Below are 26,350 nucleotides of genomic sequence, written 5' to 3'. Positions count from 1 at the left end.
ACCTCCATTCTGTGAGTTTGTGTGAAGTAGCTTGAAGGTGTGGTGGTTGTCACATGTTCATGCCATTGACGTTTGAAGTCCGGTATCCAGACTTCATGTTATCTAATACACAGTGCCTTTAACAATGATGTGCAGGCCTGTCATTCAGAAACAGTATAAAGAGACGCAGCTATAATGGGAGAAAAGAGGTTTCTGAGGAAAACAGAGAAAGAGAAATCCAGTGATTTTGGTGGTCTTAGACCCTATTATAAGTAAAAAAAAAAAAAAAAAAGTTAAAGGGAGAATTGTTTTAATATTATTAAAAATAAACATTTTAGAGGGGAAAATCCAACACTTAGAAATATTTTGTGTTCCTTTTCTGGATCAGCGAAACAACAACAATTCCATATGTATTCCATGCCCTAGAACCTTCTTATTTTTTCAGCCTATCACTTCAATGTTACTTCATCCACACAGTTTCTGTGTCTCATTCCTAAATTTTCATAGCAGAAAAGCAGCAGGAACTCTCTCTCTCTCTCTCTGATTGTTTCCTTAGGGACATAATGAACAACAAGGTGTTCTACCAGCACCCCAACCTTATGAGAGTCCTCGGCATGCATGAGACAGTGATGGAGGTGATGGTCAACGTGCTGGGTACCGAGAAGTCGCAGGTACTGCTGTGCTTAGCCAGAAACTGACTCTAGGGAGGGAGTACAGAAAGTGACCTACTCTGCTGTCTATTGTCTCAGGTCTTCCCCTTGGAATAGGCAAAGATTTTTACAGCACCAAAGGGATCAGAGAAGCAGGGCATTGCTTCTGACATAGGGTGCAACTGAGCATTTATACCTCTTTTCCTAAGGTCTTACTTAAACTGAATGGCTTGTTGCTGCTGCTGCTGCTTTTATATGTGTGTGTATGTGTAGTATACAGACATACATGTGGGCATGCTTGCACATATTTGAATATACTTGTGTAGGTGTGTACCCACAAGTATATATACACACACAGAAGCCTGAAGTTGACGTAAATTATGTTTCTAGATTGCTCTCCACTTTAATTACAGAGACAGGTGGTCTTTTACTAAACCCAGATATCACAAATTCAGATAATCTACCTAAACAGACTGTTCTGGGGATCCCATGTCTTTGCCCCTGAATAAGGGGACTACAGATGGATCGCTATTCTCACTTTGCTTTTATGTGGGTGATAGGGCCTAGAAGCTCAGTCCTTGAACTGGTACAGGATATATTTTATCTACTGACTGACCTAGACTGCATGACTTCTGAGGGCAATATGTAGAGAATGATTTCAAATCTCTCTCTCTCTCTCTCTCTCTCTCTCTCTCTCTCTCCCCTCCTTCTTCTTCACCCCTCTCTGCCTTTCCCTTTCCCCGTCTCCTTTCCTCCCCTCCCCCTCCTCCCCTTCTCTCTCTCCCTCTCCCTCTCCCTCTTTCCCACTTCTCTCTCTGTATGTCTGCCTGTCTCTCTGTCTCTCTCTCAGAAAGCCAAATCACTCACTCTATGGAATTTCCCTAAGCACATCTGGATGCTTCACTAACTATAGGTTTCAGAACTGTGTCTTAGAGCACCTCCCATGATTCTAAGGGGGTAAAATTAAGGTCTTTCTAGGATTCTGACATTGTTTATTGACCTCCATAAGGTCCAAACTAATCTCTATTTTGCCAGAGAGATGGTAATCACATTGTTAGTCAGGGAAGGCACACAAATCAAGGGATGAAGAATGGCATCTTTATGCTAAACTGTGTGCATCTGGTGACAAGTGCCCTAGGCACCTATAGAAGAGCAGTGGTTGGGGACACATAACTGGGGACCTGTTCACAGGAACAGGGCATGTTGCCTTTCAGACTTCCTTAACTGTTGGGGTCGGAGGGCACCCATGGCCCTGAGGACCCAGGCTTTGATGGGCTAACGGCCCATGTTTTTCTATGATCCCCCTACTCTGCTTCTGATATCACCTTTCAGAGTTCTGCTCGTCCCAGCTGGAGACAATAGCAGTATGGGGCAAAGTCATACATTTCCATGGGACAGATAAGGAAACGGGTTATAATTGATGGATGTTTTCCTTTGAAGGAAAGCTCTTGGGGAATTATAGCCAATTTCCAATATTTTCAGAAGAAACATTCTTAGGCATTCTGTGTTCTGTTCCTCCTACAAATGTTTTTGGGGGAATAGGTGTAAGGAAAAACTTCATGTTCCAAATGGTTCATAGTTTGTGCTGCTTCAACCTAAGATTCCTTTTTGAGATTCAACTGTTCGTGAAGGCCTCGTAATAGATTCGCCTCTCTACTACTTCTGCTTCTGCCCACAGATTGCCTTTCCAAAGATGGTTGCTAGCTGCTGTCGCTTCCTTTGCTATTTCTGTCGAATTAGCCGGCAAAATCAGAAGGCCATGTTTGAGCATCTAAGTTACCTGCTGGAGAACAGTAGCGTGGGCCTAGGTATGTGTGGCATGCATTGTAACTTCCACCTCTGGACCCAGGCAGTCCGCTCCTCCTTCTGACTACTTAGAAGAAAAAGAGAAAGAATGCGCATGTACTCTATGATAGATGTAAGTGCAAGACCAGAGCCAGACGATTCCAAAAACAAATGTATATGAGCATGTCCATACTCTCCACTCTATGTATAGGTTGCTAGCAATTGTACTGGTGACTGAGTCAATCTCTCCTCTCAGGTCCAGGGGCCTGTGCTTTATAAAATGCTGTATGGAACTGAGGATGCCTTAAGACCAAGGTCAAGCATCCAATCCTTTCTTGGCAAGCTTGCTGCAGGATTCATTCCTAGCCTGGCCCACCAGTCAATGAGCAAATTCTTCCCTCAGCAGCGAAGCAGACTGGCCAAGAACAGCTATGGATAAACAACCTGATAATGGATATAGATAAATAGTAGCTCATCACCGCTGTGAGAAAAGTAACTCACTCTGTTACCTGACTCAACCATGCTGAATATAAACCAAATGAATTGTGGAATTCACAAATGCATACACTTGAAACCTGAAATCTTCTCCTCTTTCTCTACTTCTTCCTCTTCCTCCTTTTCTTCCTCCTTGTAAATGTCATTTAAAGTTTTTAATAATTATAGCCTAAGAGCTAAACAAGCCAAAAATAAATATCACAGACAACATTAGTACACTAATGTAACTGTATGAACTTCTGCAGTGGGAGACTATTTTTAAACTCCAAGTGGTAATTTCAAGATTTTCCAAGTCATTTCAGCCCGGACAATGAGGGAGCCTCTGAGTCTTTTGAGTAATCACCAAATGGAGACCCCAAGAAGTTTTGTGTTACAAAGATACTCATTCTACAGAGTGATTTCATGTTAATTAGTATACTCAACCTTAATAAGTGTGAGAAGGAAGGAAAATAGGACTTTTCCAAAGCCAGCAGCCCTCTGAGAACAACTTGGGCCAGGTTTCAATGTATTTGCTGCCCTCTAGTGTTCATGCTTGTGCACTGTAATCTCAGATCAGACCAGGATAGCTTTAATGCCCAGTTTCTTTTTTGTTCCATCCTCAGCGTCCCCATCGATGAGGGGGTCCACCCCACTGGATGTGGCAGCCTCCTCTGTAATGGACAATAATGAACTAGCACTGGGCTTAGAAGAACCAGATCTTGAGAAGGTAACTAGTTGTTGAGAAAACAATGTGTTATTTTTCTCCTAACTCAATAGCAGCCACACAGGATAAGCAAGCCAACGGCTAAGTTTGCATTCAGATCCACTTCATACTGGTAAAACTGCAGTATATTATGAGAGCCTGGCACTACTGTAGTCATACATAATCCTGTAAAGCAAAGATGGTACCACTATGTGTCAGACATGATCATGTATGAGCAAAGGTAATTAGCTTCTTAGACATGAGAGTGTGGGCATTTGTGTTCTTCAGAGGTAGAGGCCCATTATATTTGTCTACATGGAATATCACTGTGTGTCTGTGGATCTTAAAGAAAATGTCCAAGTTATCTAATGAGTCCACATATGAAAGAAACCTGACAGGAAGTTGTGAAATCAATATGCTACACACAGACTGTTCCCTCCTGGGATTCTGAATGCATTTCCTGATAGTGGAGATGACCACGCTGGTCTGGCCAGTGTTAATATAGATGCAATGTTTTATGAGTTAGAATAAGCACTGTAGAGAGTTCTATGTTCTCGATACTGAGTATTGTATGTATCTTTACTAGGGGTTCTGCATTAAGAATTAGAAAGTGGAATGTTCAAGTTTATAACAAAGAAAATAGCCATAGTGTTCTTTGGTGAGACTTCAGTAAGTATTTGATTGGAAGTCTTTCCACTGTGGAATTCTTTGCTTGACTGGATGGCTGATAAAATTAACCTTCTGTGTACTAAATGTGGAGAACAACCCTGATGGGGTGGGAAGAGAGTGGTAGAGGTCAAAGGCCATCCACACCCTACAGTGAGCAGGTTTGAGAGCATGAGGGGGAAAAGCAGACACTTAGAGAAAGCAGTGACAGGAGGTTTGCTATATGGTAATGCTAAGTAAGGCCCCCAAGACCTGCTTGTCCCAGAGAAGAGAGAGTCTGAACTTAAGACACTAAGTGACCCTGCCACTAAGTTATTTCTGATTGGTAAGTAAAGATGCCAACAGCCAATAGGTAGGCAGAAGAGACATGGGAGGGGTTTAAGTTTCATGGGCTTGGGGTCAGATGAGGACCAGAATGGGACTAAGAAGCTCAGGAGGAAGAAAGAAAAGTCACCATGGATTAGGAGTGAAGAGAGTGTGGCCCCGGGGTTGGCAAACTGGAGTTAAGAGCAGCCCAGATGACACGTAATAAGTAATAACTTGGGGTGTCGATAGAGAAGTAGATTCTAATAGCATAGAGGCTAGACAGCTGCCTAGCTATTGTTTAAAGATAAATATGCCTGAAGGCTTATTGTAAATCTAAAGGTTGTATGTCTTTTTACCCAGGAACTCAATAACCAAGGGTAGGGTAGAAACCCTGGGTTGGGATCAAATAATTACTCCAACAGGATGGGGAGAAGCTAATCCGTTGTATTGTTGGGGAAAAAGGCCAGGGGTGTTTACACTTAGCCAGGAAAGCCTACATCCAGGATAGTGAGAAAGCCAAGCATGGCAGAAGCATAGAGTACAAGGAAGTATGGTGAGAAAGGTGATGGGAGTGATCAGAAATTAGACTTTATTGTAATAGAAGTTCACTTGTGCAACTCTCAGAACAAGTTTTATCATAACTATTGTTGTTATTGTTGTTCAGAAGTTATGGAAAGGAAATGGAGGTATGGAGACTATGCCATTCCTCAGTGCCACAGGGCAACTAAATTAATTAGAGTGTAGCTCAAGAGCCCATGCTTGTTCTAATTATATTATGGTATCTCTCTGGAGAACCACGAGTAATGGAAACCACAAAGGCCCGCAACAAGGGAGCAACACAGTATGTTGGGTGGTTTAGAAGGCTTCAATAAGGAAATTAAATGACTAGAAACAAGACCTGGGGCAAGAAGACTTGACAAGAATTACCTTCAGTAATCCAAGCATGAGTGGGCGCTGACTTCAGTTAATATTGACACAGCACATGTGAGAAGTGTTTGAATCCTGAAGACCTAGGAAAGACAAATAGCAACTGGTAACCAAATATTGGGTTGGCTCTCTTGCAGACAAGCCCAGCCCACAGCTTACAGGTCGAATGCAGCCGAAGAGGGGTGCAAATACAGTCCAACACAACACTTCATAAACTTACAATAGGAGGACATTTAATTTTGCATGTTTGTGAATTGATTGCAATAGTTCTTGAGGGTACACTTTGTAAATGATGATGTCATGTTCTGATGTAAAATGGTTAGACACTCCTATGAGTGCAGGGCGTGGCACAGAGGTGCTTTGAGGTTCCCAGATAAATATCAACTGGGGATCTGGCTGTATAGTACTTATGGCTCAGAAATGTCTTCTGAGCTGCAGACAGAAATCATGGAGGGAGAACAAAGCCCTCTGGGTAGGTGAGATCCTTGCATAAATGTTCAGGGCCATGAGGGCCACTACCACCTAAGGGAGTCCCAGGAAAAAAAAATCATCAACTAAATAACAGGAAGAACGGCCAAAGACTGATGAGAAGATACTAGGAAATATGTATGAGAAACTGAGGAGAACATTTATTTTTGAAATACATTGTCTTCTGCTCCTACCCAATAGTATAAGAAGGCTCAAAGAACTTGGGTTGAGAAGGCAGGGGACGGGGGACTGGCATCTTATGATAAAACTATCTCGGCAGCCATGCTCCATCTATTTAAAGTACCACACAGGTGGATGATGTCACCCCTCAAAGATCCTCCTGGCAGAGCCATGGCAGAGAGTTGTCAGCCGACTTGTAGATCCATGTCTGCTACAATGAGATGGCAATTAATAATTTATTGAAGTTCTATGTTACAACAGCTTCAGCTGTATTTAACTAATAATGGGTAAGAGCCTATCATGAATCAGGCAGAGTGCATGTCCGTGTGTCTATGCCAGTTATTCCTTACTGGGCACATTTACTTTGTAGTGTAAGAGTACATCTATCTTCTGGGGCCTCTGTAATAAATGGGCACACACGGGGTCACTTAAACACCAGAAGTTAATTTTTTCAGTTCTCCAGTCTGGAAAGCCAAGACCAAGTGTTATCAGATTTAATTTTTTCTGAGTCTTCTTTCCTTGGTTTACAGATGGCTACCCTCTTGATGTGTCCTACAGGGCCTGTCTTCTGCATAAGCACCCTGCTGCAGCTTTGTACAACTCTTTCTCCCTTTGATAAGGACACTACCCTGGAAGCCCCCTTTCTATTTAGCATCTTCTTTGCACGTCTTATCTCCAATGATAACATTCTGATTTATTGAAGCTTAGACTTCAGTGTATAAATTTAGGATGATACAATTCAGCAGAGGATGTCTTTAAGTTGTTTATTTTATTTTGTTCTTCTGGGTCTTTTGGAGATACTTTAAGTAATAATATTTTAAAAGAAGATAAAAATATAAGTAAAAACATTTAATCATTTTGCCAACTCAGTAATCATTGCTATTGGGACTAATTAAACCCCTAATATTTAGTTAAGTAAAGCCAAAGTCAGGAAACAGATCTTTATTTTTATGGTTGCCATATGTTTCATTGTGGCATGTTTTTATGTTCATACATGTGTATGTGTTTGTGTGTGTGTGTGTTTGTATGTTTATGAATATATGTATGTTTGTGTGGATGTTTGTGTGTGTTTGTATGTTTGTGTGTATATGTATGTTTGTCTGTGTTTGTATGTTTGTGTGTCTGTATGTTTGTGAGTATATGTATGTTTGTCTGTTTGTATATGATTGTGTGTGTGTATGTGTGTGTATGTAATTGTACTTTGTTCTTTTTTGTCCCCTCCCCTTGCTGGTTTCCTTCCTCCTCCCACATAGCTACCCCAGACTGCTTTCAAGACGCATATTCTATTATCTTCTCCTCTTGTTCCCTCTTTTTCTAGATGTTTTCCTTCCTTTCATACACACACGCACACACACACACACATACAAATGTACATAAATTTGCATTTAGATCTCCCTCCTGCATATGTAATAAAACATGGTATTTGTTTTTCTCAGTCTGTCATTTTTTAACTTGTCATAATCTATTCAATAGAAGGGTCTATTTACTGAGCTTTACAAATATAAGTTTATCAAACAACTGATAGCATAGTAAAGCTAAAAGAAATCAGATGTGACTTGAGGTTGACTTTTAGCAGCTCTCGCTGCAAGAGTAAATAAAATTACCAGAGGAGGAGAAATTAGTTCATGCCCTAGGTCCCATAGACTTGTGATGAAGGGACACCACTTATCACACACACACACACACACACACACACACACACACATACACACACATGAAAAGATGCAAACACTATGGCACCCATCAGTTACATAAGAACTGTTCCCCCACCGATGTCATCTACTTGTGATCTCGGCTCCTAGTGAAACAGACATCGGCAAGCTTTATTATTCATACATTAAATGAAAGGGATGCTTTGTAAACAGGGTTCATGAGTCTGCAACAAGGTCGCCCTATGAGTTTTGAACTCTGTACTTAGTTTTTAAGCTCCATTCATCTTTTGAAAGGTTGCTGTTTGATGAAGACACTGAGCTTCCCATGGAGGGTATAAGGGGTAGTGCGTGGGATGGAGCACACTGGGACAGGGGACAGATGTGACAGGGACAGATGTGTGCTGGGAGGATCCGTAAAGGAGGCTGAAGCTTACCTCCCTTTGCCATTCATTTTGTTTGCAGAGCACAGTGCCACAGATCTTGTTTGGACCAGTTGGACAAGTGCCTGAGTGTGGTTTGGAGGATGAACAGTGAAGGGTCTGATAAGTCTTTTAGTACCTCTTCATCTGTCCTGGCAGAAATCACATCTATTAGAACTGTATAGCACTCCTACCCAGAGGCACTGAGCTTAGAGGCCAGTGAAATGTTTTGTGCTTATAGCCCTGAAAACTCTACCTCTTCTGTCTCCTATTGTCATCTCCCCAGCATTATAGGAGCAAAGTCAAATATGAGATTCTAGCAAAATAGCATCCATATTGATAAGGACAAAAGTTTGCTGAGTTTTTTAATAAGATTTATTAATTATTTATTAATCATTGTAATTACAAATTATTATTAATTTTTACAAAATAATAGCTTTTTTCAACAGTAAATATGTGACTCTTAAATGAAATATTAATTGAGAACCTAGTGTATGGAAGACCCTAGGAATTGAAAATAGAACAGATACCACTCTTGACTTTTACAGCACACTAAATTTTCTCTCCTCCACATATACACAAAACATCAAAGTCAAAATCAGAGGAGCTATTAATTTTTTTATTCAAAATATTTTTCCAGTTTTTCTTTTTTTTAACATTTTTATTTTCTATATTCTTTGTTTACATTCCAAATGATTTCCCCTTTCCCAGATCCCCCCTCCCCATATGTCCCATAAACCTTCTTCTCTCCATCCCTTCTCCAATCACCTCCCTCCTTCTTCTCTGTCCTTATATTCCCTTCCCATGCTAGATCAATCCTTTCCAGGATCAGGACCCTCTCCATACTTCTTCATGGGAGTCATTTGTTAAGCAATTTGTGCCTTGGGTATTCAGAGCTTCTGGGCTAATTAATATCCACTTATCAGAGACTGCATTCCATGTGTATTCTTTTGTGATTGGGTTACCTCACTTAGGATGATATTTTCCAGATCAAACCATTTGCCTAAAAATTTTGTGAATTCATTGTTTCTAATTGCTGAGTAGTATTCCATTGTGTAAATATACCACATTTTCTGTATCCATTCCTCCTTTGATGGGCATCTGGGTTCTTTCTAGCTTCTGGCTATTATAAATAAGGCTGCTATGAACATAATGGAGCATGTGTCTTTATTGCATGCCGGGGAATCCTTTGGGTATATGCCCAGGAGAGGTATAGCAGGGTCCTCTGGAAGTCTCATGTCCAGTTTTCTGAGGAACCTCCAGACTGATTTCCACAGTGATTGTACCATCTTACAGCCCCACCAGCAGTGGAGGAGTGTTCCTCTTTCTCCACATCCTCGCCAACACCTGCTGTCTCCTGAGTTTTTGACCTTAGCCATTCTGACTGGTGTAAGGTGAAATCTCAGGGTTGTTTTGATCTGCATTTCACTAATGACTAATGATGTTGAGCACTTCTTAAGGTGCCTCTCGGCCATCCGAATTTCTTCAGGTGAAAATTCTTTGTTAAGATCTGTACCCCATTTTTTAATAGGGTTATTTGGTTCCCTGGGGTCTAACTTCTTGAGTTCTTTGTATATATTAGATATTAGCCCTCTATCAGATGTGAGGTTGGTGAATATCCTTTCCCAATTTGATGGTTGTGGTTTTGTCCTTTTAACAGTGTCTTTTGCCTTACAGAAACTTTGTAATTTTATGAGGTCCATTTGTCAATTCTTGATCTTAAAGCATAAGCTATTGGTGATCTGTTTAGGAACTTTTCCCCTGTGCCCATGTCCTCAAGGGTCTTCCCTAGTTTCTTTTCTATTAGTTTCAATGTGTCTGGTTTTACATGGAGGTCCTTGATCCACTTGGAGTGAAGTTTAGTACATGGAGATAAGAATGGATCAATGTGCATTCTTCTGCATGCTGACCTCCAATTGAACCAGCACCATTTGTTGAAAAGGCTATCTTTTTTCACTGGATGTTTTTGGTTCCTTTGTCGAAGATCAAGTGACCATAGGTGTGTGGATTCATTTCTGGATCTTCAATTCTATTCCATTGGTCCACTTGTCTGTCACTGTGCCCATACCATGCAGTTTCTAACACTATTGCTCTGTAGTATTGCTTGAAGTCAGGAATACTGATTCGCCCAGAATTTCTTTTGTTGTTGAGAATAGTTTTAGCTATCCTGGGTTTCTTGTTATTCCAGGTGAATTTGAGAATTGCTTTTTCTAACTCTGTGAAGAACTGAGTTGGGATTTTGATGGGGATTGCATTGAATCTGTAGATCGCTTTTGGCAAGATGGCCATTTTAACTATATTAATATAGTTAAAATCCTGCCAATCCACGAGCATGGCAGGTTTTTCCATTTTCTGAGGTCTTCTTCGATTTTCTTCTTCAGAGACCTGAAGTTCTTGTCATATAGATCTTTCACTTGTTTGGTTAGAGTCACACCAAGATACTTTATATTGTTCGTGGCTATTTTGAAGGGTGCCATTTCCCTAACTTCTTTCTTAGCCTGCTTATCCTTTGAGTATAGGAAGGCAACTGATTTGCTTGAGTTGATTTTATAACCAGCCACTTTGCTGAAGTTGTTTATCAGCTGTAGGAGTTTTCTGGTGGAGGTTTTTGGGTCACTTAAGTAGACTATCATGTCATCTGCAAATAGTGATAATTTGACTTCTTCCTTTCCAATTTGTATCCCCTTGACCTCCTTATGTTGTCTAATTGCTCTAGCTAGAACTTCAAGTACTATATTGAAAAGATATGGAGAGAGAGGACAGCCTTGTCTAGTCCCTGATTTTAGTGGGATTGCTTCAAGTTTCTCTTCATTTAGTTTGATGTTGGCTACCGGTTTGCTGTATATTGCTTTAACGATGTTTAAGTATGGGCCTTGAATTCCTGTTCTTTCCAATACTTTTAGCATGAAAGGATGCTGGATTTTGTCAAATGCTTTTTCTGCATCTAATGAGATGATCATATGGTTTTTTTTTTCTTTGAGTTTGTTTATGTAGTGGATAGCATTGATGGATTTCCTTATATTGAACCATCCCTGCATCCCTGGGATGAAGCCTACTTGATCATGGTGGATGATCGTTTTGATGTGTTCTTAGATTCAGTTGGCAAGAATTTTATTAAGTATTTTTGCATCAATATTCATAAGAGAAATTGGCCTGAAGTTCTCTTTCTTTGTTGGATCTTGTGTGGTTTTGGTATCAGTGTAATTGTGGCTTCGTAGAACGAGATGGGTAGAGTTCCTTCTGTTTCTATTTTGTGGAATAGTTTGAAGAGTATTGGTGTTAGGTCTTCAATGAAGGTCTGATAGAATTCTGCACTGAAGCCATCTGGTCCCATGCTTTTTTTGGTTGGGAGACTTTCTATGACACTTTTTATTTCTTGGGTATTATGGGACTGCTTAGTTGATCTATTTGATCCTGATTTAGTTTTGGTGTCGGATATCTGTCTAGGAAACTGTCCATTTCCTCCAGATTCTCCAGTTGTGTTGAGTATAGGCTATTGTAGTAGGATCTAATGATTTTTTTAATTTCCTCAGTTTCTGTTGTTATATCTCCCTTTTCATTTCTAAGTTTGTTAATCTGGATACTGTCTCTGTGCCCTTTGGTAAGTCTGGATAAGGGTTTATCTATCTTGTTGATTTTCTCAAAGAACCAGCTCCTGGTTTTGTTGATTCTTTGTATGGTTCTCTTTGTTTCTACTTGATTGATTTCGGCCCTGAGTTTGATGATTTCCTGCTTTCTACTCCTCCTGGGTGAATTGGCTTCTTTTTGTTCCAGGGCTTTCAGGTGTGTCATTAAGCTGGTAGTGTATGCTCTCTCCATTTTCTTTTTGGAGGCACTCAGGGCTATGAGTTTTCCTCTTAGCACTGCTTTCATTGTGTCCCATAGATTTGGGTATGTTGTTTCTTCATTTTCATTGTGTTCTAAAAAGTCTTTAATTTCTTTCTTTATTTCTTCCTTGACCAAGGTATCATTGAGTAGAATATTGTTCAGTTTCCACATGTATGTGGGTTTTCTGTTGTTTTGTTGCTATTGAAGACCACTTTTACTCCATAGTGATCTGATAGGAGGCATGGGATTAGTTCGATCTTCTTATATTTGTTGAGGTCTGTCTTGTGACCAATTATATGGTCGATTTTGGAGAAGGTACCATGAGGTGCTGAGAAAAAGGTATATTCTTTTGCTTTAGGATAGAATGTTATATGTGTGTGTGTGTGTGTGTGTGTGTGTGTGTGTGTGTGTGTGTGTGTGTTAAATCTAATTGGTCCAAAGCTTCAATTAGTTTCATTGTGTCCCTGTTTAGTTTCTGTTTTCCTGATCGGTCCATTGAGGAAAGTGCAGTGTTGAAGTCACCCACAATTATTTTGTTAGGTGCAATGTGTGCTTTGAGCTTTAATAAAGTTTCTTTTACGAAAGAGGGTGCCCTTGCATTTGGAGCATAGATGTTCGGGATTGAGAGTTCTTCTTGTTGTATTTTTCCTTTGACCAGCAAGAAGTGTCCCTCAGAGTCTCTTTTGATGGCTTTGGTTTGAAAGTCAATTTTATCTGATATTAAAATGGCTACTCCAGCTTGTTTCCTGAGACCATCTGCTTGTAAAATTGTCTTCCAGCCTTTTACTCTAAGGTAGTGTTTGTCTTTGACCCTGAGATGTGTTTCCTGTAAGCAGCAAAATGTAGGGTCCTGTTTACGTATCCAGTTGGTTAGTCTATGTCTTTTTATTCGAGCATTGAGTCCATCGATGTTAAGAGATATTAAGGAAGAGTGATTGTTCCTATCATTTTTGACGTTATTTTTTTTTGATTGGTTAACTTCTTTTGGGTTTGATGAAAGGTTACTATCTTGCTTTTTCCAGGGTGAAGTTTCCCTCCTCGTATTGGTGTTTTCCTCCTATTATCCTTTGTAGGGCTGGGTTTGTGGATAGATATTGGGTAAACTTGGTTTTGGCATGGAATATCTTAGTTTCTCCATCTATGGTGATTGAGAGTTTTGCTGGATATAGTAGTTTTGGCTGGCATTTGTGTTCTCTTAGAGTCTGCATGAGATCTGCCCAGGATCTTCTAGCCTTCATAGTCTCAGGTGAAAAGTCTGCTGTGATTCTGATAGGTCTTCCTTTATATGTTACTTGGCCTTTTTCTCTTACTGCCTTTAATATTCTTTCTTTGTTTAGTACATTTGGGGTTTTGATTATTATGTGACGGGAAGTATTTCTGTTCTGGTCCAGTCTGTTTGGAGTTCTGTAGGCTTCTTGTATATTCATGGGCATCTCTCTCTTTAGGTTAGGGAAGTTTTCTTCCATAATTTTATTGAAGGTATTTGCTGGCCCTTTAAGTTGTAAATCTTCACTCTCATCTATGCCTATAATCCTTAGGTTTGGTCTTCTCATTGTGTCCTGGATTTCCTGGATATTTTGGGTTACAAGCTTTTTGCATTTTGCATTTTCTTTAACTGTTGAGTCCATGGTTTCTATGGAATCTTCAGCATCTGAGATTCTTTCTTCTATCTCTTGTATTCTGTTGTTGATATTTGCATCTCTGTCCCCTGATTTCTTCCTAAGGCTTTCTATCTCCAAAGTTGTCTCCCTTTGAGTTTTCTTAGTTGTTTCTACTTCTGATTTTAGATCCTGGATGGTTTTGCTTAGCTCCCTCACTTGCTTGTTTGTGCTTTCCTGTAATTCTTTAAGAGATTATTGTGTTTCCTCTTTCATGACCTCAGCCTGTTGACCAAAGTTACCCTGTATTTCTTTAAGTGTTTTTTTGCGTTTCCTCCTTATTGGCTTTTGTATTCTCTTGGACTTCTTTCAATGATTTTTGTGTTTCCCTTGCAAGGGCTTCTAACTTTTGATCCATTTTCTCCTGAATTTCTTTAAGTATGTCCTTCATGTGTTCCTGTACCAGCATCATGACCAGTGATTTTAAATCCAAATCTTGTTTTACTGGTGTGATGGGGTATCCAGGACATGCTGGTAAAGGAGAATTGGGTTCAGATGTTGCCATATTGCCTTGATTTCTGTTAGTGACGTTCCTGCGTTTGCCTTTTGCCATCTAGTTCTCACTGGTGTTAGTTGGTCTTGTCAATGCTGGACTCACCAGTGCAAGCTGCCCCTTCCCAGGTGGCCTCTGGTGTACAGCTTACCTCCTGCACTGCCTGCAGACAGGGTGCTGTTGCCCAGGCTGTTCAGATCCTGAAGCAGACACCTGAAAGCTTCCGCTGGGGCCTGCTGGATTCACCAGAGCACACTGACTTCTCCCCGCTGGCCACCCTGAAGCCCATCTTGCCTCTTGCAGGACCTGGAGATGTGGCCTTGCCGCCCAGGCTGATCTGGATCCGGAAGCGGAGAGATCTGAGGGCTCCCGCCAGAGGCCTCAGGACTGGAACCTAAGCTCAGTGCCACCGGAGCAAGCTGTGCATTCCCAGACTGCCTCTGGGTGCACACCAGGTCTCCCGCACTTCCTGGAGACCTAGTGCTGTGGCCCAGGCTGTTCAGATCCCAAAGCAGGCACCTTAAGGCTCCTGCTGGGGCCCGCTGGATTCACCAGAGCACACTGACTTCTCCCCACTGGCTGCCCGGAAGCCCCTCTTGCCTCTTGCAGGACCTGGAGATTTCGATATATTTTTTATTTACATTTCAAATGATTTCCCCTTTTCTGGTCCCCCACTCCCCCAAAAGTCACATAAGCCCCTTCCCCTCCCCCTGTTCTCCCACCCACCCCTTCCCACTTCCCTTTTCTGGTTTTGCCTTATACTGCTACACTGAGCCTTTCCAGAACCAGGGGCCACTCCTCCATTCTTGTACCTCATTTGATATGTGGATTATGTTTTGGGTATTCCAGTTTTCCAGGCTAATATCCACTTATTAGTGAGTGCATACCATGATTGATCTTTTGGGACTGGGTTATCTCACTTAGTATGATGTTCTCCAGGTCCATCCATTTGCCTAAGAATTTCATGAATTCATTGTTTCTAATGGCTGAATAGTACTCCATTGTGTATATATACCACATTTTTTGCATCCATTCTTCTGTTGAGGGATACCTGGGTTCTTTCCAGCTTCTGGCTATTATAAATAGGGCTGCTATGAACATAGTGGAGAATATATCCTTATTACATGCTGAGGAATCCTCTGGGTATATGCCCAGGAGTGGTATAGCAGGATCTTCCAGAAGTGACATGCCCAGTTTTCAGAGGAACCGCCAGACTGATTTCCACAGTGGCTGTACTATCTTACAGCCCCACCAGCAGTGGAGGAGTGTTCCTCTTTCTCCATATCCTCACCAACACCTGCTGTCTCCTGAGTTTTTAATCTTAGCCATTCTGACTGGTGTAAGGTGAAATCTCAGGGTTGTTTTGATTTGCATTTCCCTGATGACTAGTAAAGATGAGCATTTTTAAAGATGTTTCTCCACCATCCGAAGTTCTTCAGGTGAGAATTCTTTGTTTAACTCTGTACCCCATTTTTAATAGGGTTATTTGGTTTTCTGGAGTCTAACTTCTTGAGTTCTTTATATATATTGGATATTAGCCCTCTATCTGATGTAGGGTTGGTGAAGATCTTTTCCCAATTTGGTGGTTGCTGATTTGTCCTTTTGATGGTGTCCTTTGTCTTACAGAAACTTTGTAATTTTATGAGGTCCCATTTGTCAATTCTTGATCTTAGAGCATACGCTATTGGTGTTCTGTTCAGAAACTTTCCCCCTGTACCGATGTCCTCAAGGGTCTGCCCCAGTTTCTTTTCTATTAGCTTCAGAGTGTCTGGCTTTATGTGGAGGTCCTTGATCAATTTGGAGTTGAGCTTAGTACAAGGAGACAAGGATGGATCAATTTGCATTCTTCTGCATGCTGACCTCCAGTTGAACCAGCACCATTTGTTGAAAAGGCTATCTTTTTTCCATTGGATGTTTTCAGCCCCTTTGTCAAGGATCAAGTGGCCATAGGTGTGTGGGTTCATTTCTGCATCTTCAATCCTGTTCCATTGATCCTCCTGCCTGTCACCATACCAATACTATGCAGTTTTTAACACTATTACTTGGTAGTATTGCTTGAGGTCAGGGATACTGATTCCCCCAGAATTTCTTTTGTTGTTGAGAATAGTTTTAGCTATCTTAGGTTTTTTGTTATTCCATATGAATTTGAGAATTGCTCTTTCTAACTCTATGAAGAACTGAGTTGGGATTTTAATGGGTATTGTGTTGAATTTGTATATTGCTTTTGGCAAAATGGCCATCTTAACTATCCTGCTGATCCATGAGCATGGAAGGTTTTTCCATTTTTTTTTTTTTGAGGTCTTCTTCTATTTCCTTCTTCAGAGTCTTGAAGTTCTTGTCATACAGACCTTTCACATGTTTGGTAAGAGTCGCCCCAAGGTACTTTGTACTGTTCATGGCTATTGTGAAGGCCACTTCCCTAATTTCTTTCTCAGCCTGCTTATCCTTTGAGTATAGGAAGGCTACTGATTTGCTTGAGTTGATTTTATAACCTGCCACTTTGCTGAAGTTGTTTATTAGCTGTAGGAGTTCTCTAGTGGAGTTTTTTGGGCCACTTAGGTAGACTATCATGTCATCTGCAAATAATGATAATTTGACTTCTTCCTTTCCAATTTGTATCCCTTTGACCTCCTTATGTTGTCGAATTGCCCGAGCTAGTACCTCAAGTACAATATTGAAAAGATAAGGAGAAAGGGGGCAGTTCTGTCTAGTCCCTGATTTTAGTGGGATTGCTTCAAGTTTCTCTCCATTTAGTTTGATGCTGGCTACTGGTTTGCTGTATATTGCTTTTACTATGTTTAGGTATGGGCCTTGAATTCCTGTTCTTTCCAAGACTTTAAGCATAAAACGATGCTGAATTTTGTCAAATGCTTTTTCGGCATCCAATGAAATGACCATGTGGTTTTTTTTCTTTGAGTTTGTTTATATAGTGGATTGCATCGATGGATTTCAGTATATTGAACTAACCCTGCAGCCCTGGAATAAAGCCTACTTGATCATGGTGGATGATCGTTTTGATGTGTTCTTAGATTCAGTTGGCAAGAATTTTATTGAGTATTTTTGCATCGATGTTCATAAGGGAAATTGGTCTGAAGTTCTCTTTCTTTGTTGGATCTTTGTGTAGTTTTGGTATCAGCATAATTGTGGCTTCATAGAAGGAATTGGGTAGGGTTCCTTCTGTTTCTATTTTGTGGAATAGTTTGAAGAGTATTGGTGTAAGGTCTTCTTTGAAGGTCTGATAGAATTCTGCACTGAAGCCATCTGGTCCTGTGCTTTTTTTGGTTGGAAGGCTTTCTATGACCCCTTCTATTTCTTTAGGGGTTATGGGACTGTTTAGATGATCTATTTGGTCCTGATTTAATTTTGGTATTTGGTATCTGTCTAGGAAATTGTCCATTTCCTCCAGATTCTCCAGTTGTGTTGAGTATAGGCTTTTGTTGTAGGATCTGATGATTTTTTTAATTTCCTCAGTTTCTGTTGTTATATCCCCCTTTTCATTTCTAATTTTGTTAATTTGGATAATTTCTCTCTGCCCTTTGATCAGTCTGGCTAAGGGTTTATCTATCTTTTTCATTTTCTCAAAAAAACAGCTCCTGGATTCGTTGATTCTTTGTATGGTTCTCTTTGTTTCCACTTGATTGATTTCAGCCCTGAGTTTGACGATTTCCTGTCTTCTACTCCTCCTGGGGGAATAGGCTTCTTTTTGTTCCAGGGCTTTCAGGTGTGTCACTAAGCTGCTAGTGTATGCTCTCTCCATTTTCTTTTTGGAGGCACTGAGGGCTATGAGTTTTCCTCTTAGCACTGCTTTCATTGTGTTCCAACGATTTGGGTATGCTGTGCCTTCATTTTCATTAAATTCTAAAAAGTCTCTGATTTCTTTCTTTATTTCTTCTTTGGCCAGGGTGTCATTGAGTAGAGTATTGTTCAGCCTCCATGTGTATGTGGGCTTTCTGTTGTTTTTGTTGCCATTGAAGACCACTCTTACTCCATAGTGATCTGATAGGAGGCATGGGATTATTTCGATCTTTTTATATTGTTGAGGTCTGTCTTGTGACCAATTATATGGTCGATTTTGGAGAAGGTACCGTGAGGTGCTGAGAAAAGGTATATTCTTTTGTTTTAGGGTGAAATGTTCTGTAAATATCAGTCAAGTCCAATTGGTCCAATGCTTCAATTAGTTTTATTGTGTCCCTGTTTAGTTTTTGTTTTCCTGATTAGTCCATTGAGGAGAGTTTTTGATACACAAAACATCAAAGTAAAAATCAGAGGAGCTATTAATATTTATTTATTTATTTATTTATTTATTTATTTATTTATTTTGGTATTTTAAGACATGATTTCTCTGTATAGCCCTAGCTGTATGAAACATTCTGTAGACCAGGCTGGCCTCAAACTCAGAAATACACCTGCCTCTCCCAAGTGCTGGGATTAAAGGCATGTGCCACCACTGCTGGGCTGGGCAATTAAATTTTTTTATTAGATATTCACTTTATTTACATTTCAAATGTTAACCCCTTTGCACATTACCCTGTGACTGCCTGCAGTTACATCGAGTGGGTTACCTGAAAGGGAAGCTGGGGATGTATGGGAAGGTGGCAAAAAGAAACAGAGACCAAGATAACACTGCTATTAAAGGTCTCAAAGTTTAATGAAGAACTCCCAATATAAATAGGCAGGGGGAAAAGGCTGGAAGCTTCTCAGCAGAACTGGTTCAGTTGCTCCACATATGGCTAGTGTTTCTCAGGAAACTGCAGGTCCTTGAAGAACTTCAAGATTTCACCTTGGTCTGAGCGCTCCACTCTAGGTGGAGGGGATTATAGCTAACACAGGAGTTCCCACGCAAAGGCTGGGAGAGGAATTTCACATTGTTAAGTTCCTCCCAGGTGGCTTGGCACCTCAATAAGGCTCTCTACATTACCCCACTGAAAACTCCCTATCCCATCCCCTCTCCCCTGCTCACTCCCCCCCCCCCACCCCAATCTCCTGACTTGCATTCCCCTATTCTGGAAAATCGAGTCTTCACAAGACCGATGGCCTCTCCTCTCATTGATGTCTGAAATGGTTATCTTCTGCTACATATATAGCTGGAGCCGTGGGATCCTCCTTGTGTACTCTTTGGTTGGTGGTTTAGTCCCTGGGAGCTCTGGGGGTACTGGTTGGTCCATATTATTGTTCCTCCTGCGGAGCTGCAAACCTCTTCAGACCCTTGGGTCCTCTCTAGCTGCTCCACTGGGGACCCTATTCTCATTCTATTGATTGGCTGTGAGCCATGGGTGTTTTGATCCACTTTCCAATAAAGATCAAAGTATCCACACTTTGGTTTTCCTTCATCTTGAGCTTCATGTGGTCTGTGAGTTTTATCTTAGGTATTCCGAGAGCTTTTGGGCTAATATCCACGTATCAGCGTGTGTGTTCTTTTGTGACTGTGTTACCTCATTCAGGATGATAGTTTCTAGCTCCATCCATTTGCCTAAGAATTTCATGAATTCATTGTTTTTAATAGCTGAGTAGTACTCTATTATGTAAATGAACCACATTTTCTGTATCCATTCCTCTATTGGGTTCAACATCTGGGTTCTTTTCAGCTTCTGACTATTATAAATAAGGCTGCTTATGAACATAATAGAGCATGTGTCCTTATTATATGTTGTAGCATCTTCTGGGTATATGCCCAGGAGTGGTATAGCTGGGTCCTCAGGTAGTGCTATGTCCGATTTTCTGAGGAACTGCTAAACTGATTTCCAGAGTGTTTGTACCAACTTGCAATCCCACCAACAGTAGAGGAGTGTTCCTTTTTGCTCCACATCCTCTAAAGCATTTGCTGTCTCCTGAGATCTTGCTCTGGCCATTATGACTGGTGTGAGGTGGAATCTCAGGGTTGTTTTGATTTGCATTTCCCTCATGACTAAGGATATTGTACATTTCTTTTGGTCTTTCTCTGCCATCTGGTATTTCTCAGTTGAGAATTCTTTAATTCTGTACCCCATTTTTAATAGGGTTATTTGGTTCTCTGGAGTCTAACTTTTTGAGTTCTTTGTATATATTGGATATTAGCCCTCTATCAGCTATAGGATTGGTAAAGATCTTTTTCCAATCTGTTGTTTGCTGTTTTTTCCTGTGGGAAGTTTCCTTTGCCTTACAGAAGCTTAGCAATTTTAAGAGTTTCCATTTGTCAATAGCATAAGCATGTTCTTATGGTGTTCTTAGAGCATAAGCTATTGGTGTTCAATTCAGGAAATTTTCCCCTGTGCCCATGTGCTTCAGGTTCTTCCTCACTTCCTCTTCTATTAGATTCAGTGTATCTGGTTTTATGTGGAGGTGCTTTATCCACTTACACTTGGCCTTTGTACAGGGAGATAAGAATGAATCAATTTATTATAGATGGTTGTGAGCCACCACTTGGTTGCTGGGATTTGAACTCAGGACCTTAAGAAGAGCAGTCAGTGCTATTAACTGCTGAGTCATCTCCCCAGCAACGAGGATGTGGAGAAAGGGGAACACTCCTCCACTGCTGGTGAGGCTGTAAGATGGGACAACCACTTTGGAAATCAGTCTGGCGGTTCCTCAGAAAACTGGACATGACACTTCCGGAGGACCCCGCCATACCTCTCCTGGGCATATACCCAAAGGATTCCCCGGCATGCAATAAAGACACATGCTCCATTATATTCATAGCAGCCTTATTTATAATAGCCAGAAGCTGGAAAGAACCCTGATGCCCCTCAAAGGAGGAATGGATACAGAAAATGTGGTATATTTGCACAATGGAATACTACTCAGCAATTAGAAACAATGAATTCACAAAATTTTTAGGCAAATGGTTTGATCTGGAAAATATCATCCTAAGTGAGGTAACCCAGTCACAAAAGAATACACATGGAATGCAATCTCTGATAAGTGGATATTAATTAGCTCAGAAGCCCTGAATACCCAAGGCACAAATTGCATAACAAATAACTCCCATGAAGAAGTATGGAGAAGGTCCTGATCCTGGAAAGGATTGATCTAGCATTGGAGGGGAATATAAGGTCAGAGAAAAAGGAGGGAGGTAATTGGAGAATGGATGGAGAGAAGAAGGTTTATAGGACATATGGGGAGGGGGGATCCAGGAAAGGGGAAATCATTTGGAATGTAAACAAAGAATATAGAAAATAAAAATATAAAAAAAAAAGAATGAATCAATTTGCATCCTTCTATATGTTGACTGCCAGTTGACCCAGCACCATTTGTGGAAAACGCTGTCTTTTTTCCACTGGATGGTTTTAGCTCTTTTGTCAAAAATCAAGTGACCATAGGTGTATGCGTTCATTTCTGGGTCTTCAATTTTATTGCACTGATCTTCCCGCCTGTCTCTGTACCAATACCATACAGTTTTTATCACTATTGCTCTGTAATAGAACTTGAGGTCAGGGAAGGTGATTCTGCCAGTTCTTTTATTGTTGAGAATAGTTTTCGCTATCTAGGGTTTTTTGTTATTCCAAATAAATTTGGAAATTGCTCTTTCTAACTCTATGAAGAATTGAGTTGGAATTTTGATGGGGATTGCATTGAAACTGTAGATTGCTTTAGGCAAGATGGCCATTTTTACTGTATTAACCCTGCCAATCCACAAACTAAATGGAGAGAAATTTGCAGCAACCCCACTGAAGTCAGGGACTAGACAAGACTGCCCTCTCTCTTTCTACCTGTTCAATATAGTTCTCGAAGTCCTAGCCAGAGCAATTAGACAACAAAAGGATGTCAAAGGGATTCAAATTGGAAAGGAAGAAGTCAAAGTATCAGTATTTGCAGAATGATATGATAGTATATTTAAGTGACTCCAACAATTCCACCAGAGAACTTCTAAACCTGATAAACAACTTCAGCAAAGTGGCTGGATATAAAATGAACTCAAACAAATCCATAGCCATTCTATACTCAAAGGATAAAGAGGCTGAGAAAGAACTTAGGAAAATGACACCCTTCACAATAGCCACAAATAATATAAAATACTTTGGTGTGACTCTAACCAGGCAAATGAAAGATCTATATAACAAGAACTTCAAGTCTCTGAGGAAAGAAATTGAAGATCTCAGAAGATGGAAAGATCTCCCATGCAATTAATTTTTTTTAATTTTATTTTAAATTTTCTATATTCTTTGTTTACATTCCAAATGCTTTTCCCTTTCCCGGTTACCCCCTCCCGATATGTCACATAAACCCTCTTCTCTCCACCCATTCCCCAATCACCCCCCTCCCATTTCTCTGTCCTGGTACAATGCTGGATCAAGCCTTTCCAGGACCAGGGCCCTCTCCTTCCTTCTTCATGGCAATCATTTGATATGCTAATTGTATCTTCAATATTCAGAGCTTCTGGGCTAATTAATATCTACTTATCAGTGATTGCATTACATGTGTATTCTTTTGTGATTGGGTTACCTCACTTAGGGATGATATTTTCCAGTTCCAACCACTTGCCTAAAAAGTTCATGAATTCATTGTTTTTAATTGCTGAGTAGTATTCCATTGTGTAAATATACCACATTTTCTGTATTCATTCCTTCATTGAGGGGCATCTGGGTTCTTTTCAGCTTCTGGCTATTATAAATAGGGCTGCTATGAACATAGTGGAGCATGTGTCCTTATTGCATGCCTGGGGTATATATCCAAGGGGGGTATATCCAATCCTCTGGGTGTATGCCCAGGAGTGGTATAGCAGGGTCCTCCAGAAGTGTCATGCTCAGTTTTCTGATGAACCGCCAGACTGATTTCCAGAGTGGTTGTACCATCCTGCAATCCCACCAACAGTGGAGGAGTGTTCCTCTTTCTCTGCATCCTTGCCAACACCTGCTGTCTTCTGAGTTTTTAACCTTAGCCATTCTGACAGGGGTGAGGTGAAATCTCAGGGGTTGTTTTGATTTGCATTCCCCTAATGACTAATGATATTGAACATGTCTTATGGTGCTTCTCAGCCATCTGAATTTCTTCAGGTGAAAATTCTTTGTTTAGATCTGTACCCCATTTTTAATAGGGTTATTTGGTTCTCTGGGGTCTAACTTCTTGAGTACTTTGTATATATTGGATATGAGCCCTCTGTCAGATGTAGGGTTGGTAAAGATCTTTTCCAAATTTGTTGGTTGCTGTTTTGTCCTTTTGACAGTGTCCTTTGCCTTACAGAAACTTTGTAATTTTATGAGGTCCCATTTGTCAATTCTTGATCTTAGAGCATAAGCTATTGGTATTCTGTTCAGGAACTTTCCCCCTATGCCCATGTCCTCAAGGGTCTTCCCCAATTTCTTTTCTACTAGTTTCAGTGTAGTAGCCTTCCTATACAAAGGATAAACAGGCTGAGAAAGAAGTTAGAAAAATGATACCCTTCACAATAGCCACAAACAATATAAAATATTTTGGTGTGACACTAACCAAACAAATAAAAGATCTGTATGACAAGAACTTCAGGTCTCTGAAGAAGGAAATCAAAGAAGACCTCAGAAAATGGAAAAATCTTCCATGCTCATGGATTGGCAGGATTGATATAGTTAAAATGGCCATCTTGCCAAAAGCAATCTACAGATTCAACTCAATCCGCATCAAAATTCCAATTCAGTTCTTCATAGAGTTAGAAAGAGCAATTCTCAAATTCATCTGGAATAACAAAAAACCCAGGATAGCTAAAACTATTCTCAACAGTAAAAGAACTTCTGGGGAAATCAGTATCCTAGACCTCAAGCAATGCTACAGAGCAATAGTGTTAAAAACTGCATGGTATTGGTACAGTGACAGGCAAGTAGACCAATGGAATAGGATTGAAGACCCAGAAATGAACCCACACGCCTATGGTCACTTGATCTTTGACAAAGGAGCTGAAAACATCCAGTGGAAAAAAGATAGCCTTTTCAACAAATGGTGCTGGTTCAATTGGAGGTCAGCATGCAGAAGAATGTGAATTGATCCATTCTTATCTCCTTGTACTAAGCTCAACTCCAAGTGGATCAAGGACCTCCACATGCAATTAAATTTTAAGTAAAAGTTGTTTGCTGGTATTTGTCCCTAATTTCTGGTGAAAAGTAGGCAAAAATCCAGAATCTTATGAAATCACAAACTGAGATCTGTGTCTGGTAATCTAGAAACAAACAGACCACTGCCAGTCTAATTTTTAGCTTGCTTCTTTTTGACCATTATAACCTTAACATCTTGACTTTTGACTTCAAGTAGCTATTGTTGATTCAAAGCTTGAGTCAGGACCCCACCTCCACCCCCAGACCCACCCCCACCCCCACCCCTACTACCCAAGTGGCACGCAAAGACCATGCATTACCATGGTGTGTAATACAAGTACCCTCATTGCCATGGAGGGTTCTCCCATGCCTCAGAGGACTCTCTTGTGCCTTTATATCTTTCTAAATGCTTATAGGCTTACAAATTATTCAGGGTTAAAATTAATTAATTAACTAAATTTTGAAAAGCAAAATCTCATGTAGCACAAGGCTACCTGCAAGCTCTCTGTGCATTTTGAATTCCCAATCCTTCTGCCTAACCCTCCAGCATGTTTAGATTATAGGCACCTGCCACCACAGAGCTTACAGGTTTGTCAATTTCCTCCTACTGGAGTTGGGGAAACCTAGAAACTGACTGGTTTGTTCTCACAGTCATATTTTTGATTACTTGCAAAGAAATGTGGACTGCAGGTTCTGATTCTAAATCTATTGAATTATTTATCTAAAAGAAGTAGAAGCTCTGTGCTGCACCTGGACCCTTGGATTATCCCCTTTTTTAGAAAAAATTGGCTTAAGATTAATTTTTAATTCTATAATTATTGGTCAGGGGGAATATTTGGGTTCTCTCTACCTAGTTCTTAGAAATGCATCCCCCAGAGTTTTAGAGAAATTTTATCATATCTCTTGGCTTTAAATGCATTGGATTTTTCTATTTTTGTTGTGATATAATGCACATAATTTACTCCCCTAAGAACAACAATATCAACCAACCAGACAGCCCCCCCCAGAGCTCCTGAGGACTAAACCACCAACCAAAGAGTACACATGGAGCAGCAACCCATGGCTCTAACTGTATATGTAGCAGAGGATGGCCTTATCTGACATCAATGGGAGGGGAGGCCCTTGGTCTTGTGAAGGCCTGATGCCCCGGTGATAAGGGATTGCTAGGGCACTGAGGTGGGGGGGAGCACCCTCATAGAAGCAGGGGGTAAGGGGTAGGATGGGAGATTTGGACTTAGCCTAGAAGAAGCCCCTTCCTCTCTTACCCAGTTATCCATTGAGTGAGACTTAGCTTGATTCTATATTTTACAAGTTAGGAACAATGCTTCTTATGAATTTGGATTGTACAACTGTCTGTCAAAGTAATCTGTAATTTTTTAATATAGAGCCAGGAATAAAATTAATGGATCATATGACAATTCTATTTTTTTTATTATTTGTAAAGAAACAACTATCCTATTTTCCAAGGTGCCTACTTTCAATTCTTTTTACTGGGGCTTGCTCAAAGGGGTCAAATTTTCTCTACTGAAATTTATGTTCTTCTCATTTTGTGTTTATTTGTATTTTTTTTTTGATGTCGTTATCCTGTGGTGTACATGGGCATTCACTTTTGTACTGTTCTTGGCAGGTCGTAACCTACTTGGCAGGCTGTGGCCTTCAGAGCTGCCCCATGCTCCTGGCCAAAGGATACCCTGATGTTGGCTGGAACCCCATTGAAGGGGAACGTTACCTGTCCTTCCTGAGGTTTGCCGTCTTCGTGAACAGTGAGTCCCATGTGCTCCATGCCCCTCAGACCCAGGATAGGATAATTATGTACACACAACAAGAGCACACCTTCCTTGCTTTCTGTCACTCAATGTAATAGATTCTAATGTGGTTGTCAACTGGCAAGAGAACTCCCAAGAAAAGACAGGCCAGACAAGCATCAATGAGAGAAACTAGAGACACACCCAGCAGGAAGCTCACGGCATGGGCGTAGACTTGCCTTCTTTCTGTACCTCTTCACCTCTTGTCTTATTTTACAGAGTTAATGAGCATGCACCTCAAGGACTTTAGCCTAGTCTATGAGTGGGGGGAGGGTAGATGAAGAAGTGGATTGAAAGTTCACAAATAAATAAATATCTATTGAAGGTATCTCAGTCTGAAGGAACAATTGCCATAACTGCCTTATATATTATTCCCCTTG

The 26,350-nt window shown here is 40.6% G+C and overlaps 1 protein-coding gene across 1 annotated transcript in view; it reads left to right on the top strand.

Annotated features, from left to right (window-relative positions):
* The window catches only part of Ryr3 (ryanodine receptor 3), a 410,215-nt gene that overhangs the window by 232,887 nt on the left and 150,978 nt on the right, over positions 1-26,350 (top strand). Inside the window, 4 exon segments of the mRNA XM_052181674.1 lie at positions 536-650; positions 2,308-2,437; positions 3,512-3,615; positions 25,793-25,928. Coding sequence (XP_052037634.1) covers positions 536-650; positions 2,308-2,437; positions 3,512-3,615; positions 25,793-25,928 — 485 coding nt within the window.

Source organism: Apodemus sylvaticus, chromosome 5, assembly GCF_947179515.1.
Source record: "Apodemus sylvaticus chromosome 5, mApoSyl1.1, whole genome shotgun sequence".
Lineage (NCBI taxonomy): Eukaryota > Metazoa > Chordata > Mammalia > Rodentia > Muridae > Apodemus > Apodemus sylvaticus.
The sequence above is the reverse complement of the archived record's forward strand: the minus strand, read 5'-3'. Positions and strand labels throughout refer to the sequence as shown.